Raw genomic sequence first — 16,678 nt, forward strand, 5'->3', positions numbered from 1 at the left:
TTTCATAATTTACGTTTTAAAAAAGAAACAAAACAATATATAATTAAAATCGTAGATAAACTAACACTTAATTATCCATGAGTTATCTGAACCCTCCAATGACCACCGCAACTGAAATAATAAAGAAATCATAATATTTATGGTACTTCAACTTTAAAAAAATAACACATACAGGCAAGACTTTGACCATCTTTGATCCCACGCACGGATGGCAGCAGTTCTGGTTACCGGTACTATACCAGCAGATGAACCGCATCTAACACATTGCTTAATACATCTTGGACTCCTACCGAGAAATACATGTCTAATGCTATCAACAGTTTGGCCATAGAAAGAATCATTAGAACTTATCAAACATTCAGGTTCTACGTTAAATTCAAGCTGAAATTACAACGATTAATTTATTAATCAACTGAATAAATTAAATCTAAAAAAAATAATTACCGAAAGTGGAAGAAGTTGCTGGAACATTTGATGAGAAGCCAAAACGACGCGATTATTTTGTAACTGTAGTTGTTGCACTTGTACTTGACTCGGAAGCAAGCAACATTCGTCTAAATAAGAAAATAAAAAAGAAAATACACTATAAACAAATTACATTAAACTACACTAATTTAAATCTATTAAACGGAACTATTATTCTTTAAGCCCAGTTTCCAAATCGACGACTACGTTTATTTCGTGGAGAGGAGGATCGTTTTCGACTACTAAGAAAGCTTCCGTTTTGCAAGTCGACGCTTCGTTTACATTCATAATGAAGTATTCCGTTTCCTCTTTAACCGGTTTAAAGTTACCAAAATAATTCGATTTCTCCGTTTGGATAAAATCTTGGGTATCTTTGAACAAGCTCAAATTGGCGGAATTAATCATATCTTGAAAGAATTCTTCGCGAGTCGTTGGAGACATCGTTGCTGGTCTGTCGACGCTGATTATTTTAACCATTTCGATGTTTTGAGGTGCTTTTCTTCGCTTCGTGCTACATCTCAGAAATATTTTGTCGTCAGAGGGTTGCTCTGCTTCCAACACTTCCTTAGCGCTGAATCCATCTTTCTCGATTTCCTCTTGCTCTTCGTTCCTTTCATGAACATCGTCCTCAATTTGTTCCTCGGATTTACCAGCGAAATCTGATGCCGAGCATTCGCTATCTTCCAGTTTGTTCAATTTACTCTCCTGTACTAAGGTATTGTACTCCATCTTCCGTTCCATTATCCTCTCGCTTATTCTGGTGCTGGATCTGCATCGCCATATTAACAATAAAATCATCAGCAAAACGATGAAAATTGCCAAAGCGGTAAAACAGAATTTCCAATTTAATGGTTTTCCTTTGTACAGTAATAGATATACGGGCGGAAACAGAAACCAATAAACAATGAACAGAATCACGACACTAACAGGTAGAGTTATACACCTAAAGGGATGCGACCTAATCTTGTTCGGTTCATAATGTTTTGCAGTTATTTCAACCATTTTTGCCGCGTGTCGAAGCAACTTCAAAACACCAACTGAATTATTTATTTCTGAACAAAATTCTAACTTCCTGCTGATAAAAGTATTAAACCACAAAACTCACCGATAAGCGAGTCCTCGGGTTCCGAAACGTTCTGCACCAATTTGCTCAACAATCTAAAGATCAAAGCTAATACATCCAAATTGAAGTCCGATTTGTTGAAAACAGGAAGACAGGCAGGTCTAAGTAAGCCCCATATCCTTATCAGAACTAACATCTCACGAAGCGTGTTGATTGCTTTTATATCTCTCAAAAGTTCGTAAGATTTGGCCACTGATGGTCTGCTATCTGGCAGTTTCACCAACAGATTCAAAGCTAAATCGGAAACCCATTGGATCAACTGTTGAAGACTCTGCAACGTCGACGGTTCCACCGTAAATTCTTTGGCTTCCAAATGCATTAAAACTTTATCAACGTCATTTTGACCTTCAGCCGTTACTACACCTACATAAAAAAATATTATTAACCAAATAAAATTAAATACTAAAATTCTTGGCATGCATTAATTATTAATAGTTAACATAATAGTTCTAATTTAAGAAGCTTGAAAGACGCCAATTAGTAATAGTAATTTCAATGATTCATTGGGAATAAACATAATTGTATTTAAAAATACACTCACTAGATAATGAATCTCCTGGGCTGCACTGTTCACTGGGCCTTAATAAACTTTTGAATGACGTGGCTATGCTGTGAAGCATTAGGTACTGAATCAAATCGTTAGCCTTGCTTTGTCCTTGTAAACTCAATCTACAAACACCATTTGTTGTATATATAATAAACAAGAAACAACAATTAATGGAATTACCTGTAAAGTGATGCTTTTATACACATATATTTGATATAATAATATTGTTGGATTGAAGATGGTTGTCTATTGAAGCTTTCTGTAAAACGATCGCACAAAGGATCCAACATACCGGATCTCAGAACCAGCAATAAATCAAGCCAATCCAATCCAGTCATCAAGCAATACTCTAACATTGTTGTCGCGTAAGGAACGCTCAGAGGAGTCGAGCTCTCTATTTGCGGTGGCAATTTAAAGACATGGATGTAACTATCTGCATCAATAACGATTAACACGTTTCCCAACCAAGACATATCGATGGTGTGGATTCTGTGCGAAGATCTGGAATATTTAGAAAAATGTTCTTCGCTAGGTAAATTGCCCAACGTTATATTGCAAATCGACTTCAACGTGTCTCTGTACAAGCAATGAATAGAATTATCCGCAAACGCAACCACAATATAACTACTCGAAAGTGTATTAAGGAAAGTCATTTTACTTGTAGCCAACGACATAACTTTGTGACCGTACTGAAAACTGCATTGAAACTGCCACAGCTGCAAAAAAAAGTCAATACACCTGTTATATCAGATATGAACATAACTGACCACAGTATTAAAGAATTTAGGCTCTCCAGTATCTGCCAGTACTTCGTGAACCGGAAGCGCCTTCTCTCTTAATTCCCAAACTTGTAAACAGCTTCCAGAATCGTTTCCAACAGCGACTACCAATGAATCAGCGTCCTCTTTCATCACCCAATTCAAATTTAACAAATCCGCGTATCTTCTATCTTTCAAAAACACTTCCACTAAAAATTATAAAACATTAATTATCATAATTTATCTTAAATTTTATACGTACTTATAACTTCTTTACTTCCTTCTGAGAGAAAGAAACTTGGCAATGTTTCACTTGTTATTACACATTTATCTTCGCTTTTGCGAACAGACACTTTATAACATTGGATCGGCATACTAATATCGCCACTGCTAACGGCCAGCAAAAAGTGACCATCTAAAAATGTTGTATTTTGTTATTAAATCAAGCAATCACCAAAGAACAAGATACTTACTTTTCCCATAGCAAATATCAGCAGTTTTTATGTAGATCCTTGTTGGTCCTAAACTTTCTGTTGCTACTATCATAGGTGCCTGTGATGTGTAATGTGGTATTATGATAGCAGCTAGTAATCCAGTCGAGGTAAGCAGCAGAGCACCAGTTGCAGGCCTACTTCCGAATTGTTTAACAGAACATGCAAATTTAACATTTTGAAATTTCTCATTGTAGAACAAACTATCTTTTTTCTCTGGGTTTAAGCAAGTCTAAAATAAATAATTGTTATTACACATTTAATAGTAAATATCAATCATTTTATTTACCTTTTTACCAGAATGGAAGAAAGCAGCTGAGAGAATATGCTCACCATGCAATGAAGTCTGCCATTTGAGATTCCATTCATTTAATACATGTTCCTTCATTTGATAAATTTGAATAGAGCCAGATTCATCTGCCATAAGCAACAGCTCTCCAGTACTGTCCCATTGAAGTACTGTGACTAAACATGCATTTGATAAGATCCTAGAAATAATTATGTTAAAGAAATACTTTGATAATTAACCAAGGCAATGAAAATTACTTGTGCGATAGCCATGGTGTATTCAAATCAGCTACATATACATGAGAACCATAACTTCTTATTGAGTTATCTTCAATTTCAGTTTGTGTGGTAAATGCAATAACATTATTACTGCTGATTGTTGTAATTAATGCTTCATTCAAACTGCAAAAAGAAATATTTAGTAAATTAATGCATATGAAATTTTCAGGTTATACGATAATTTACTTACTCAGGACAACCCTTACTAGGTTTTCTCTTTATGCAGAACAAATAATCCATAATCTTAAAATGTTACTTTTACTTGAACCAGCTTGAACTATTCCAGTAAAGCTTTGAAAATTAAATTGAATTAGTTTTTGTTTACTTATTTATATCTTCGTTATTAAATCGGCAAATATTCGCTATGCAAAACTATTTACAAACATGTCCTACTAATATTTATGTTTTTTATCGTTGTCCTTGAAATTCATGTATTTATGTATTAATGTAATAATATGTGCTTCATCCACAGTTGGCTTAATACTTGATGCAGTTATTAACTAAATGTTCAGTTGACAGATATAGCAGTCTTATGAAATTGACCAATTTCTTTGGATTCTGAACAATATGAAAATACTAATAATTGTAATTTAAGTGTAATAATATAATTATTAATTTTGATTAAGAAATTTTAATAAAAATATACCTTCTCTTGTATATTTGGTTGCAGCTAAATTTAAATGTTATTAATTTTATATTAAAAATTTCTTACTCTTGCTAACAATAACTATAGTATAAATATCAGAAAATATTGTTATGTAATTATTTCATTTTACAATACAATATAGGTAATATTAAGAAATGTATTTTGTAGTAAATCCAGAGGGCGCATTTAAGAGTTTACATATTTCTACAATTGAAATTTGTGTTAAAATACTGCTGGACCAAGGGACCAAAGACGCTGTGTGGTGGCGTGCCCCGCGTGCCCTCCCAAATCTAGAAATCGAGTGGCGCCCCCTAAAGAGTTGCCTATAAAACCTTACACCAAAACAAAACAACATAACCTCATATAATCAGTATTTTTGCTTATTATTAAATGTTTAACCAATACTTACATTTAATAAATTAATAACAATTAATAACTGTATCTTATATAAATATAGTGATATAGAATGAAAGGATTAATTATTCAACACTTCTCAATGAACGCATTTGTTAATTACAGGTTTTATAAAGATTTATATGTTAATAATAGTAAAACTTGTTTAAAATTTTATAAGAAATTTTCAAATTTTAAATTATTTGGCGCTTGTACTTGTGACATTTTACATTGGTTTATTGGTCTGATGAACAGGTTTTGGCTTTATTTTTTTTGTCCATTAAGCACAAATGTGAGCTGAATATAAAGTGAAAAGTGTTCATGTTAGACATGGCTGATTTTTATTATAATGCCTGGGTCCAAGTAATTCATCCACCTGATTGCATTCTCCAAGAGACGGATGTTGAAGTGTTCAAACTAATGAGTAAACAATATGTGGAACAATTACTACAAGATGAGGACACAAAAAAATTTGGAGAATATTTTCAAACTTACTATATGAAAAAGGCTGAGTTTTGGGCATGTTGTTATTGACTCAATAGGATTAAATACTAATATGCATATTGAATCGATGCATAAAAAATTAAATATTTATATTTAAAAGCAAAATAACAAGAAGGCTAGACGTTTGTATACAGGCCATATTAAAATTTGTAAAATATGCTCTGGTAATTATGTTACAATTAGAATCCATCATGATTAATTATTTTATCTTTTATTTCAGATGATAAATGTGATGAAATCTGACATAACGTCTACTTTAGTTGATTGTGTCAGCAAGAAGTCAGGAAGTCAAATCATGCTTGCAGTATAGTAATCATTTATTATTCAAAAGATTACGGGTAGTCATGCAAAATGTAAATTCTGCAGAAGAGAGGGATAGGCTTAGTAAATGGATAGATTTAATTGAAGATTTTAATCTTCAACAAAAAAAATCTTTACCATCAACGTCCTCTTCACCATCAACCTCATCTGCACTATCAGCCTTCTCTGCTTCTCTGTACCATCAACTTCCTCTGCACCATCAGCACACAATAAAAGAATTATTCCCCATTAATTCATCACGAAAACATGAAAAATAAGCAGAAAACAAAGAAAATGTAGATATTTTATCTTTCCAAATCAATTTAGTTTAGAAGAAGACTGAAAACAAAGAATTATTATTTATTTACTTTTTATATAGTTTATTTCTTTAAATATGTTTGTTTTATATAGTTTTTTTTTTCTTCCTCCTGCTTCTTCCCTCTAGGAAGAGCCTCTTACATTTAGCAGAGTTCAGAGGACCTTCAGTTGCTGGTTAATTAATTGCTTGCTAAGTGCAAGTTGCATCTAGCGTGCATGCCTAGCCTTCCATGCCAACGTTAAAAACAACAATATAAATATATATATAATTAAATTAAAAAGATAATTTAAATTTAAAATATTTTTATTCATAACTTTAAAGATGTGCTCTCCCTCCTCGTAGATGGTTCACAATTACTCGTGTATGATCTCCAATCTAAAACGAAAATATTAATTAATAGTAATTTAAATGTATTGAGTAATTAATTAGTTACCTCTCCAGTGTGGTCCACATACTCCCTCATAGATGGTTCAAAGTTACTCGTGTATGATCCATCCAATCTAAAGCGAAAACATTAATTAATAGTAATTTAAATGTATTGAGTAATTGATTAGTTACCTCTCCAGTGGGGTCCACATACTTCTGAAACCATCTAATGTTGTTACAAAATTTTTCAAGACTGGTGGCTGATTATTTCGTTCTTTAATAAAGTTGTAAATGACCTGATCCCATTTCAACACACTTTACATCAACCTGGTTAACTACTATCAAATAGTTTATTTCAATAATTGCAGTACTGCTGTACCCTTTGATTCTGATGTAAATTTTCTTTCCCATTTGGGCAAGATAGGTTACATTCTATCATTAGTTCTGTAATTGCACCTACTGTACACTTGCACAGCATTCAAGACCTTCATCTTAGGAATTTGTCCGAGAATTACATGTCTAACTGTAACTTTTTTCATTGATCTTCTACTTCTTGAAGGATCAATGAAATAAGCAGTTTTAACATCCTCTCAACTTGCTATGAAGTCCTAACCATTCAATGAATATTTTTAGATAATAAATTGTTCCTCATACATTTAATAATATGACAAACATTGTCTAGAGGAACAATCTGATTTATCATCACTTACTCTTCCTATTGTATCCCTGTTGAAGTTATCTGAAGTAATACAACTGTTATATAGTTCCATCAGTGTCAACAACAATCTCTTCATATACAACATCTACTGGTCCACAATAAGAGTCATCTAAATTAATAAGATTGTTATCAATAGCTGTATCACTGTCAACAATAATCTCTTCAGATACAACCACTACTGGTTTACAATAAGAGTGATCTAAATTAATGAGATTGATATTGACTGCTCTATCACTATCAACAGTTCTTATTTCTTCAGACTCAACTTCATATGGTTTACAATAGGAGTGATCCAAATTATGAAAATTATCACCAATAATGCTGTTACTATCATCAACAATATCAATTTGTTCAACCTCTACTACTTCAAACATATATTCCGTCAACATCGGAAAATCGTAAAGATAAAAAATAGGTTTTCTTTTGTACTTTTCAGCGAAATGAAGATTGCAAACCATCCTTGATTTCCTTATAACATGATTATCTACATTTTTCAACGAATCATTCCTCGTAGCAACTTTCCATTGTTCGAACAATGGAGAATCAACCGGAATACCATCTCCGCCTTTAATATTACATCCTTGGACGCAACAATAAGAAACCATCCTAATATACAACATACATTAATTGAATTGTACTTAGACACACGCGTATATAAAGAATATTTGTGGAAATGTTACTTACTTGCTTGTGTTTACTGGCGTTCTCCACAATGGCGAAATAGAAATGGTCGAAATGAGACAATAGAAAAGTTTTGAAAGTTTTATTACCGCAAAGTAAACATTTGAAACGGTTACTAAGGTTCCGAAGTCAACCGATTTCGTACGAAAAAAAAGATTACAATTTTGCCGTATCCCGTGAACCCACCCTGGTCAAGGTTGGTCTTGGTCGTCTTGATCCCCTGTTGCCCCTGTTCTAATCCATTGTCGATCGCTGATCAATCTCAATAAAAATCATGGTTTTACTGAGACTGTTCTCGTCCTCAAAGGTTCTGCTGAGACTTTATTATTCTTTAAAGGTTTTACTGAGACTAATTCTAAATATTTATTCTACTTACAAAGTTAAATTTCATAAATACGGACTAGACTAGCTGGACTAGAAAAAAGACTGTTACGAAAAAAATCAGTTTTAAAGCTACAAGATTTTGTTTGTGTGTCTTTGTTACGTTTTCTGTTATTAATAATATTTAATATGGATTTTTCAAGAGATGAATTTTTTTTTAATTGGTTAGTGAATTAACGAAGACATTTCCAGGCGAATGCATTCCGGTCGAATTAAGACGTTACAAAGATACAGTAAATAACATCGTACTGAACGAATTGTTGCACAAACAAATAACTATGACAGTCGAACATGACATGGACAAAATCTGTGTCCCGTAGATATAGATAAAACCTTGCAGTATCACACGTTAATGAATAATTAAACCGATATGAAGATCTCGGATAAGAGCGATATTGTGGATTTTTAACTATTGAGCCTTCGAATATTCCATTAACTCCGCCATTTAAAATTTCCGACTCGATTATTTTATCTTGCAAAGTATCGAAAGATGTTCAATACGAGATTAAAATGGAACAAGTGGGCAATTCAAATTATTTTTCTCCTGAATTTTATTACTAAAATTTTGAATTATTTTTTTTTAAAATTATATTTACAAATGCAAATATGCAATTACATTAAATAAAAAAAAATGAATTTGTGTTTCTACAATATATATAAAAAACGGATTGCGGCTCTCTTTGGCCTCGTTTGTGCCCACCCCTGTTATGTAATGTCCACACTAGAGGATTTTGCAACAATACAGGAATAAATAACGCAATATATGTGATTTGCTAAAAAATAAAATACGTAGTTTTTTATTTATATTATGCATTCTGAAACTAATCAGTTTTTATCTTTTGACCTTTACATTCAACGGGTCACGATGAAATAATATTAATTCAAAAATTGATATTACCCCATTCATTAAGTTCTTAACACTCGCAGAGTCTCAATCTAATAATGCGTACTTTAATTTTCACGTTATGCTGCATTCTCATCGTGCAAATCAAGGTAAGTCATTAATTGTATATATATTTATGTATTTCAATGAAATGTTCATAATTATTAATATATCAAATAAGATGTTTATAAATTTCTATATAAATATTTCTAATTCTTCAATTGCATTTAGAACAAATATAATATATTAAAGGTCAGAATTTTTTATTTTCTAGAATGTGAAATAATATCAATTTAGGTGGAAAGACTGCGTTGAATATTGAGTTTAAATATGTGTATTTTTTTTATTATTAATTTGCACAAGTAATTTTTAATTTGCGAATTTTAAGAAATTACATTATGATATTAATGATATGGTTTCATAACATTTGAATTAATGAAATAAAAGTCAAAACAAAACTTTTATTAAACAAAAACTTAACATATGTTTTACAAAGTTATAAATATTCATTGATGTTATTTAAAACATTACATTCTTATTCTTTTTTGCTTTTTGTAACTTTTGCTTGCTTTTTTATACATTTTCCACTTGTGAAGCAATTGATCAATTTACAAATTAAAAAAATAGGAATAATTGTAAATGCAAGTATAATAGCAGCAACATCTAAAAAGAAGTATTTGTAAAATGGTATAAAGTAGGCAGTATTTTTCAAATGCTTCGCTCCATTGTTCCTTAGAAGATATTCCACCCAATAAACAGCTTCATCGAGAGGTTGCATAGGTCTATCCTTCATCAAAGCCGACCTTTTTTTCACAGCTTCTTTAATTCTGCAAAAAGAAAAAGAAATCATCATAAAAATGACACACATGTAATAGATATGCTTCTTATCAGCTATAAAATTTACTTCGTTCCTCCGATAATAGTATTGAACGCTTCGGTCAAAGTCCGTTCGTTTAAATCCTCGAAAGCAATTTGCAAGGCGATTCCGTTCTTCACGTTCCTCTCCATATTAGATCTTTGATCCCCCATGAACGGTACTCCTATTAACGGAACTCCGAAGTAAATGGCCTCGATGGTGCTCAAAAGACCTCCGTGTGTTAAGAACAATTCAACATTTGGATGATCTGTAGTGGAATCAATGCTGTTTATCGATTAGAACATTGAAATGCTTATATCTTACTCAAAATTTCTTGCTGAGGCATCCACTTTCCAATCATAACGTTGTTGGGTTTGCCTGGTAAATTCTCCTCTTCGAATTTCCAAAGTACGCGTTGCTTCAATTTGGATAAGGCTTTCATAATACCGGCTAGTTTTTCAGGTGGTAAATCCTTGCTTTGAATGTTCGATCCAAAACTGAAAAATACTGCTCCGTGTTTAGCTTCGTCCAAGAATTTTTGGATATCGTCCGGTAGCTTTTTCGAGGCTTTAACGTGTATTCCTCCCACTTGGATCATCTGAGGCATGTGCGGAACGGCCTGATTGATACACGAATGCGAATTCATGAAGACCAAATCTACGTTGTTAATTAGCTGATGGATGTCGGGCGTTTCAGGGAAATGTTTCTTGATAATCGCTTCTTGCTTCGGCAGGACATATAATTGCTTTGCTGCGTATGTGAAGATTTGGAAGAATGCATTGTACGTCCTTTCAAATAAATCCATGTCTTCTGAATAGTTTAAGAATAAATCCGGTATATAAGAAGGCGGTGATGGATTGGAAACTATGTAGTTGCTTATTTGACTAGCGCCAATTGTTGTAAATGCGATGCAATGGGCTTTGAAATGATGACAATAGACTTTAAGGTCATCATTGAAGAACTGCTCCACGATGACCACGTCGAATTGTTCTTTCATCAACGACCGGATTTTACTATGTTTTATAATAATTTCGCTGATATAAAGATTCATCGTGTTTATCCAGGTGAACATAACGAAAGGAGACATCTTCTGCAATTCGTTTGTGCCGACTTTTGCGTCTTTTCCCACCGCTTCTTTGCGCATTTCTGTAAATACAAATTGAAATTTCCATCTGAAAGATAGTTGCATTCACATATTACCGGTTAGTTGTTCTATTATTCCGTCTAATACGATGTTCCTGTAGTTGGGAATTGCTGTGTTGTTGAAGGTACTTACCATCGTGACTTCGTGTCCTTTCTCGGCCAAACCTGCAAGCAGGGAATGACCCAGAATGTAGTGGCTGTACGATGGTACCGGGAAAAATCCAAGTATTTTAGCTCCATTGCAGAGGCTTAATGATAAGAGCAGAAAGAAGGTCGATAATTCCATATTCGCAAATCGTTGGCACACGTATCTCCGACGACGTGCGTATATCTCTGTCGTTGACTAAATTTACATCAATTGCATCGACTTGGATCGACTCCAACTGAGATGCACCGTTGCATGTACTGATGCTCCAAACGTAGGCAGCCCATTGAAACATGTTTCGAGTAGAGGAGGCAAGGTCACAAAAACCCAAGTTCCCTGGAAGCAACGATTACGTTGTAATTCATATTACGAAATTACGTTTCTAATTTATAGGAAAACGCCTTAATATTTTTTAATTTTACGCCTTATTTTGTCTATAATTGTAATTATTTTGTTGCAATAACTATTGATATTATTATATTATAATTAATCAATTAATAATAATTATATTATAATTAATCAATATATTATTATTAATCAATTAAGATAATTTTTAACAAAATATTTCTCAGCATTTTCAATTTGATTTGCATTCGATTTTTTAAATAAAATAAAGTAATAAGATTATTAGGGCGGAAAGACTGCGGCCAATACCCCTTTGTATTATACAATATATGTTATTATACAATACATTTTGTTTATTATAAGATTATTATAACTGAAACTATACTATTATTTCTGAAAATAATATTTATTGCAGTTTACAAACAAAATATATTAATGCCAATATATAGGAAAAAAGTTTCTTCTACTTGCTTGAAGGTTACGCTGTATTTAGTATTTTTACTGAAAACTGCGTCAATTTAATTGATGTCAGAAAAACAGAAATAATCATGTTATGATTGTATAAACCAGTAATTAAATAATAATTTCATTCCGACAACCTACCAATTATATTACTATTACATCATAAATATCATTTTTTTTTATGAATTTTATAAATAAGTCAAATAAGTATTCTAAAATGAATAATAATATACATTATGTTTTTCTAGAGTTAGTCTTACGCAGTGCGGACTTGCATTATCGTGTCAATTAAAGATTGATTTATTCGATCTATTTGTTAACGAAGGTTGGTTAAGAGTGTTTGACAGTTCATCGATTGTCTGACATGAATTTGATTCCACGTCCGCCCTTAACATGTTATTGTTTAATGTTATTGGTCTTCCTGATAGATACGAGACGGAAAGATCAAAATTATTGTATCTGAAGTAATTCTTGAACAGAAGTGGAAACAATATGGAATTTTAATATAAAATATATAGTTTAAAAAATAATTTTTTCTTTTTTTTTTGCAGGCGTTTCACCTAACCACAGAGGAAATGCGAAAAATCGGCAATGAATGCGCGGAGTCAACGAAAGTCGATAGGAAATTAGTAGAGAACGCCGTGAAATATATGATAATAGTGGACGATCAAAAGTACAAGGAGTTCCTGTTTTGCAGCTACAAAAAGCAAGGATACCAGAAGAAAAATGGAGATATAGTCTATGACGAAATCAAAAGTTTCCTATCTTCTTTCTACAGCAAAGAGGAAACCGATTACGCCGTAGATAACTGTAAAGGACTGACATACATCCGTCCCGAAGAGATGTCTTTCAACACCATGAAATGCATATTGAAAAACTTGTTGGAGGTTGAACGTATGAAGGCGCAGAAAAAATACGTAAACAACTGAACGCTGGTGATTAATTAAGATTGTGATTATTTAAGATTAAAAACAATATGGATACAGAAGTATATTTATTGTATATAAATAGATATTGTGTATCTTATATATAAAATTTTATTTAGGTTATCAAAGCATACAAATGTAATAATAAAATAAAATTAGTGATAATAGTGAATAATGCATTCGATTTGTGGAGATACGTGTATTCGAATTTAAAAAATAATAAGGTTGCATGTGAACGAGTTTTGCAGGAAGTTCTAATTGAATTGTGTTGGTCCCCATGGTAAATGCATATCTGGGAGTAATAAATACAAGTTTACGAGATGGGTGGTTCTCAATCGTCTAAAATTTTGAAAAAATACTCGAGTTCGAGTGCAGTATCCTCCTTCAAGTCGGTGCAATGGACGGCGTTCCTGTATTTATCCACGCCGAACATTCCACGTATAGTTTTGGGTCTAATGTGGCGCGCGATGTCAGAATCCGCAGGACCGCAAAACACCCGGAATGCCTGGTGCACATCGATGGAGTCGTCTTTCCCTGAAATCTCCATGGCAACGCACGGTCCGTCTAGAAAGCTGTGCAGAAGTGCATGGAAATCGGCCACGACGCCCTTGTAGACCTCCAGAAATTCCGCGGCGTTAGCACTGTCCAAGTAAAACATCTGAAGAGCCGTGATGTTGAAATCGCCCTGCTTGATGTAACCTATAATCTTGCCCAGCTTTCTCTCATCGATGGCGTGTGGCTTAATGATGCAGCAGGTGCTGTTGTTTATGCGAGCCGTCGAAGGTGGAGGTTTCTTGCCCACGCCTTGAGGGAAGAAGAAACAGGCACTCCTTATTGCTGCTTCATTACTTCTTGCCCCATGCACCGCGTTACTCTGCAAATCGATTCCGAAGCGGGCTCTGAATGTTGTCGGCTCTGTCTTCCTTGCCTCCACTGGGTCCTTGGGCCCCATCAGGATACCCCAGCGATCCAAAGCATTCTCCCCAACCAACTCCATCGCGACAATAGGAGCAGAGCTCACGTGTTCAATCACGAAGGGCAGAAACGCATCCCCTTTATTCTCCTCGTACAGATCCAGTGTTTCCTTTCTGCTTAAATGTGCCATCCTCATGCGCTCGATGGTAAAATTATGATTGTAAATATCATCGATAATATCTCCGAAGTTACTCATACCGGACGGTTTTATCATGGCAAAAGTATGCTCCTTCCAGCGTCCGACAAAGTTCTTGCTTCTGCAGTCCGCGTAATCCGTCAGCTTGATCTGTCTACCATAAATGGTGATGGTATTACCAACGAAGACGTCCTTCAACCTCAAACCATCGTACGCCGCCCTCCGCAGAAACATACGATTCATATCCAAATCCTTGAGTTCGACTGTACTGTCGCAGGGGTAAAAGTTCAGCAGAAACTTTTTCTTCTGCTCAGCCCTAGGATCGAACCATTCCGCGTGGAACGATAACCGAAATGTGTAATCATACTCTTGTGTTGCCATTCTCTAATAATCTGCAATTAAAAAGAACACAACAAAAATCAATATAAAAAATAACAGTTTAGACAGATGTCATTAATTTTGTTATAATTAATTATTGATATCTGGACTATAAATTTATATACACAATTACGAAATTATCTAAGTGCAGCGATTGGATGCAACCAATTTCACATATCCTGGTGAAGCAATAAGATAATCCGTTAAACGTAATGCATCACAATCTTCTTGCAGCTCCACCGATAATGAATTAATCGAGTTGCGTTTCGGCCAATTCGGTATAAGCTTTTGACGTTTCCATCGATCTCGCAAATATTGTTTTTATCATGTCACGGTTGAATTGTAAAAATGAAAGAGATTATTGCCGCTGTCGGTGTACGCAATGCAAACAAACAACACGTCTTTTTAATTTCGAACAAAATCAACGCTCACTTCAGTAGATTAGATTAATTCAATTAATTATGCCGTGTTAATCAACAGATGCGCACTCTCTTCAGCATTAAATACCAATTTGCAGTGTCAGTTTATTGATATTTACTAAAAGGTGTTTTGTTTTTCTATTTAGCAAACACGCACAACTAAAAAATAAAGTTGGGTAATCATTAAATGGACGCGAAAATATAGCATATATTTTGCATACTTGAAAATAAATTAATTTCATAAATATTGTACTGATCCTTTTTAAATTATTATAATTTAAATAATTAGAATAAAAATAGTAAGATTTGTACATATTTTAGATACAACAATTTTTCAATATTATTTGATTTGTTTACATTTTGTTTAATTTCTCAAAAACCATGTACAATAATTAGATCATAAAATATCTAAATTACAGAGGTTTTTTCAGCGGGGCCACTGAGAAATAAGTTTTTTTAATTAATATTCTACTTTTAAGCAAGTAGAATATTAGTCTAATAAGAGTTATACATTTTATAGAATAAGTCTAAAAGTTTTGAAATAAACATTATTTTTATTTAAAAATGTACACAACTGAAACTAATTTCCTTATAGTGCATAAATAAATAGCAATTTTTGCAACAAAGTCATTTTGCTTCATAGAAAAAATCGATATAATGAATTCATCATATTAACGTTTCTAATGTATTAAATATTCAAATAATTTTAATTTTATATCGTGGATGACAAGGGAATTATATGTTGACATCCGCCTGCAAGAGCTTAAATATACATAAATACAATTTAATAAAAACTGAAGTTCAGGAGTATTTAAATATTATGGAATACTTGTAATATAAAAATAGCCTCAAAGAGAATAAATATGTACTAAACAATAAATAAGTAGTAACTTGTAAAGTGCTTGAAATTTGTTTACGCTCTAGTTTACGCTCTATTACAAGAATTTAAATTAAATTAAAAAAAAGTAGTTAGTTTGGAAGTAATATTATGGGAAGTCAAAATCTGAAAAATTCTCCAAAAATTTTCCCAAGAGGAACTCCATGCAAATGAACTACAAAAATGTCAATGGCAAGATATCGATTTAAGTTCCCACTTGGAAACAGTATGAAATAGAGTGTTTTCGAAACTATGTTCAGTTAATAGGTGTTCCGTGAAAAACCGGGAATGAAATAATTACTAAATAAGTATAATTTTTCTCATTTTTGAATTTTTTATTGATTATGTGTTATTATTATCTACCCTACAAAATAAGCAAGATGTTCTGTCAAAATTTCAGGGTTTATGCAGGAAAGCTTTGGGAAACCCTGAAATAGACGGTTAAGGTAGTAAGACATGACGAGATATAAGTAATATAGTCATATTTCCATAAGAAAGTGTAATAAAAATCTGTAATAAAGTATATAAATTGTAGGGAGGAATTGTAGGGAATATATGACTGTTTCAATAAATATTATTATAAGCTATATGTCTATATTATTAAAATTGTTAATTTTATTCAGACACATAATAATGCTATCTTAGTTTTTTTTTGCAATTTCTATTTGGAAAAAGTGGTAGAAATTCACTACGACGCTTGTCAAAATTTCATGGCAATATGACATTTAGTTCATAAGTTACAGTGGTTTTAGTGACGCTACTTTTGTAATTTTAAAACAATGGAATAATCTAAATTTCGTGTTTTGATAAAACATAGATTTTTTATGAAAAATAAAATACCGTTCAAGCAAAGCAATGGCTTAATAAGTGTTAT

The 16,678-nt window shown here is 32.8% G+C and overlaps 4 protein-coding genes across 6 annotated transcripts in view; 1 reads left to right on the forward strand and 3 right to left on the reverse strand.

Moving 5' to 3' along the window:
* Positions 1-4,433, reverse strand: LOC108567632 (mediator of RNA polymerase II transcription subunit 16). Of its 2 annotated transcripts, none has more exons than XM_017928221.1 (12): positions 4,142-4,433; positions 3,931-4,074; positions 3,674-3,872; positions 3,367-3,616; positions 3,156-3,308; positions 2,903-3,102; positions 2,316-2,851; positions 2,130-2,257; positions 1,571-1,945; positions 445-554; positions 173-381; positions 1-111 (listed from the first exon to the last, which is right to left on the reverse strand). In XM_017928221.1, the coding sequence occupies exons 1-12, from the start codon at positions 4,189-4,191 to the stop codon at positions 72-74; spliced, it is 2,394 nt and encodes a 797-aa protein (XP_017783710.1). In that variant the 5' UTR covers positions 4,192-4,433; the 3' UTR covers positions 1-71. The 2 variants fall into 2 exon arrangements, with proteins under 2 accessions (XP_017783710.1, XP_017783709.1); XM_017928220.1 differs by having other exon boundaries at positions 1,571-1,951; positions 4,142-4,431.
* A 2,802-nt stretch (positions 4,434-7,235) lies between these two features.
* Positions 7,236-11,566, reverse strand: LOC108567615 (UDP-glucuronosyltransferase 2B33-like). The gene is made up of 5 exons (XM_017928193.1): positions 11,199-11,566; positions 10,323-11,144; positions 10,047-10,266; positions 9,712-9,969; positions 7,236-7,803 (listed from the first exon to the last, which is right to left on the reverse strand). Exons 1-5 carry the CDS (start codon positions 11,425-11,427, stop codon positions 7,236-7,238), a joined length of 2,097 nt encoding a protein of 698 aa, XP_017783682.1. The 5' UTR covers positions 11,428-11,566.
* A 13-nt stretch (positions 11,567-11,579) lies between these two features.
* On the forward strand, positions 11,580-13,022 carry LOC108567616. Its single transcript, XM_017928194.1, has 2 exons — positions 11,580-11,642; positions 12,645-13,022. The coding sequence occupies exons 1-2, from the start codon at positions 11,580-11,582 to the stop codon at positions 13,020-13,022; spliced, it is 441 nt and encodes a 146-aa protein (XP_017783683.1).
* A 93-nt stretch (positions 13,023-13,115) lies between these two features.
* LOC108567628 (nucleoside diphosphate kinase 7) overlaps positions 13,116-16,678 on the reverse strand; it is a 57,417-nt gene continuing 53,854 nt past the window's right edge. For both annotated transcript variants that reach the window (XM_017928215.1, XM_017928214.1), the window contains exon 2: positions 13,116-14,522. In XM_017928215.1, the coding sequence (XP_017783704.1) occupies positions 13,351-14,511 (1,161 nt within the window). In that variant the 5' untranslated portion in view covers positions 14,512-14,522 and the 3' untranslated portion in view covers positions 13,116-13,350. The remainder of the gene's footprint in view (positions 14,523-16,678) is intronic.

This window comes from Nicrophorus vespilloides, unplaced genomic scaffold (assembly GCF_001412225.1).
Source record: "Nicrophorus vespilloides isolate i.1.1-1 unplaced genomic scaffold, Nicve_v1.0, whole genome shotgun sequence".
NCBI lineage: Eukaryota > Metazoa > Arthropoda > Insecta > Coleoptera > Silphidae > Nicrophorus > Nicrophorus vespilloides.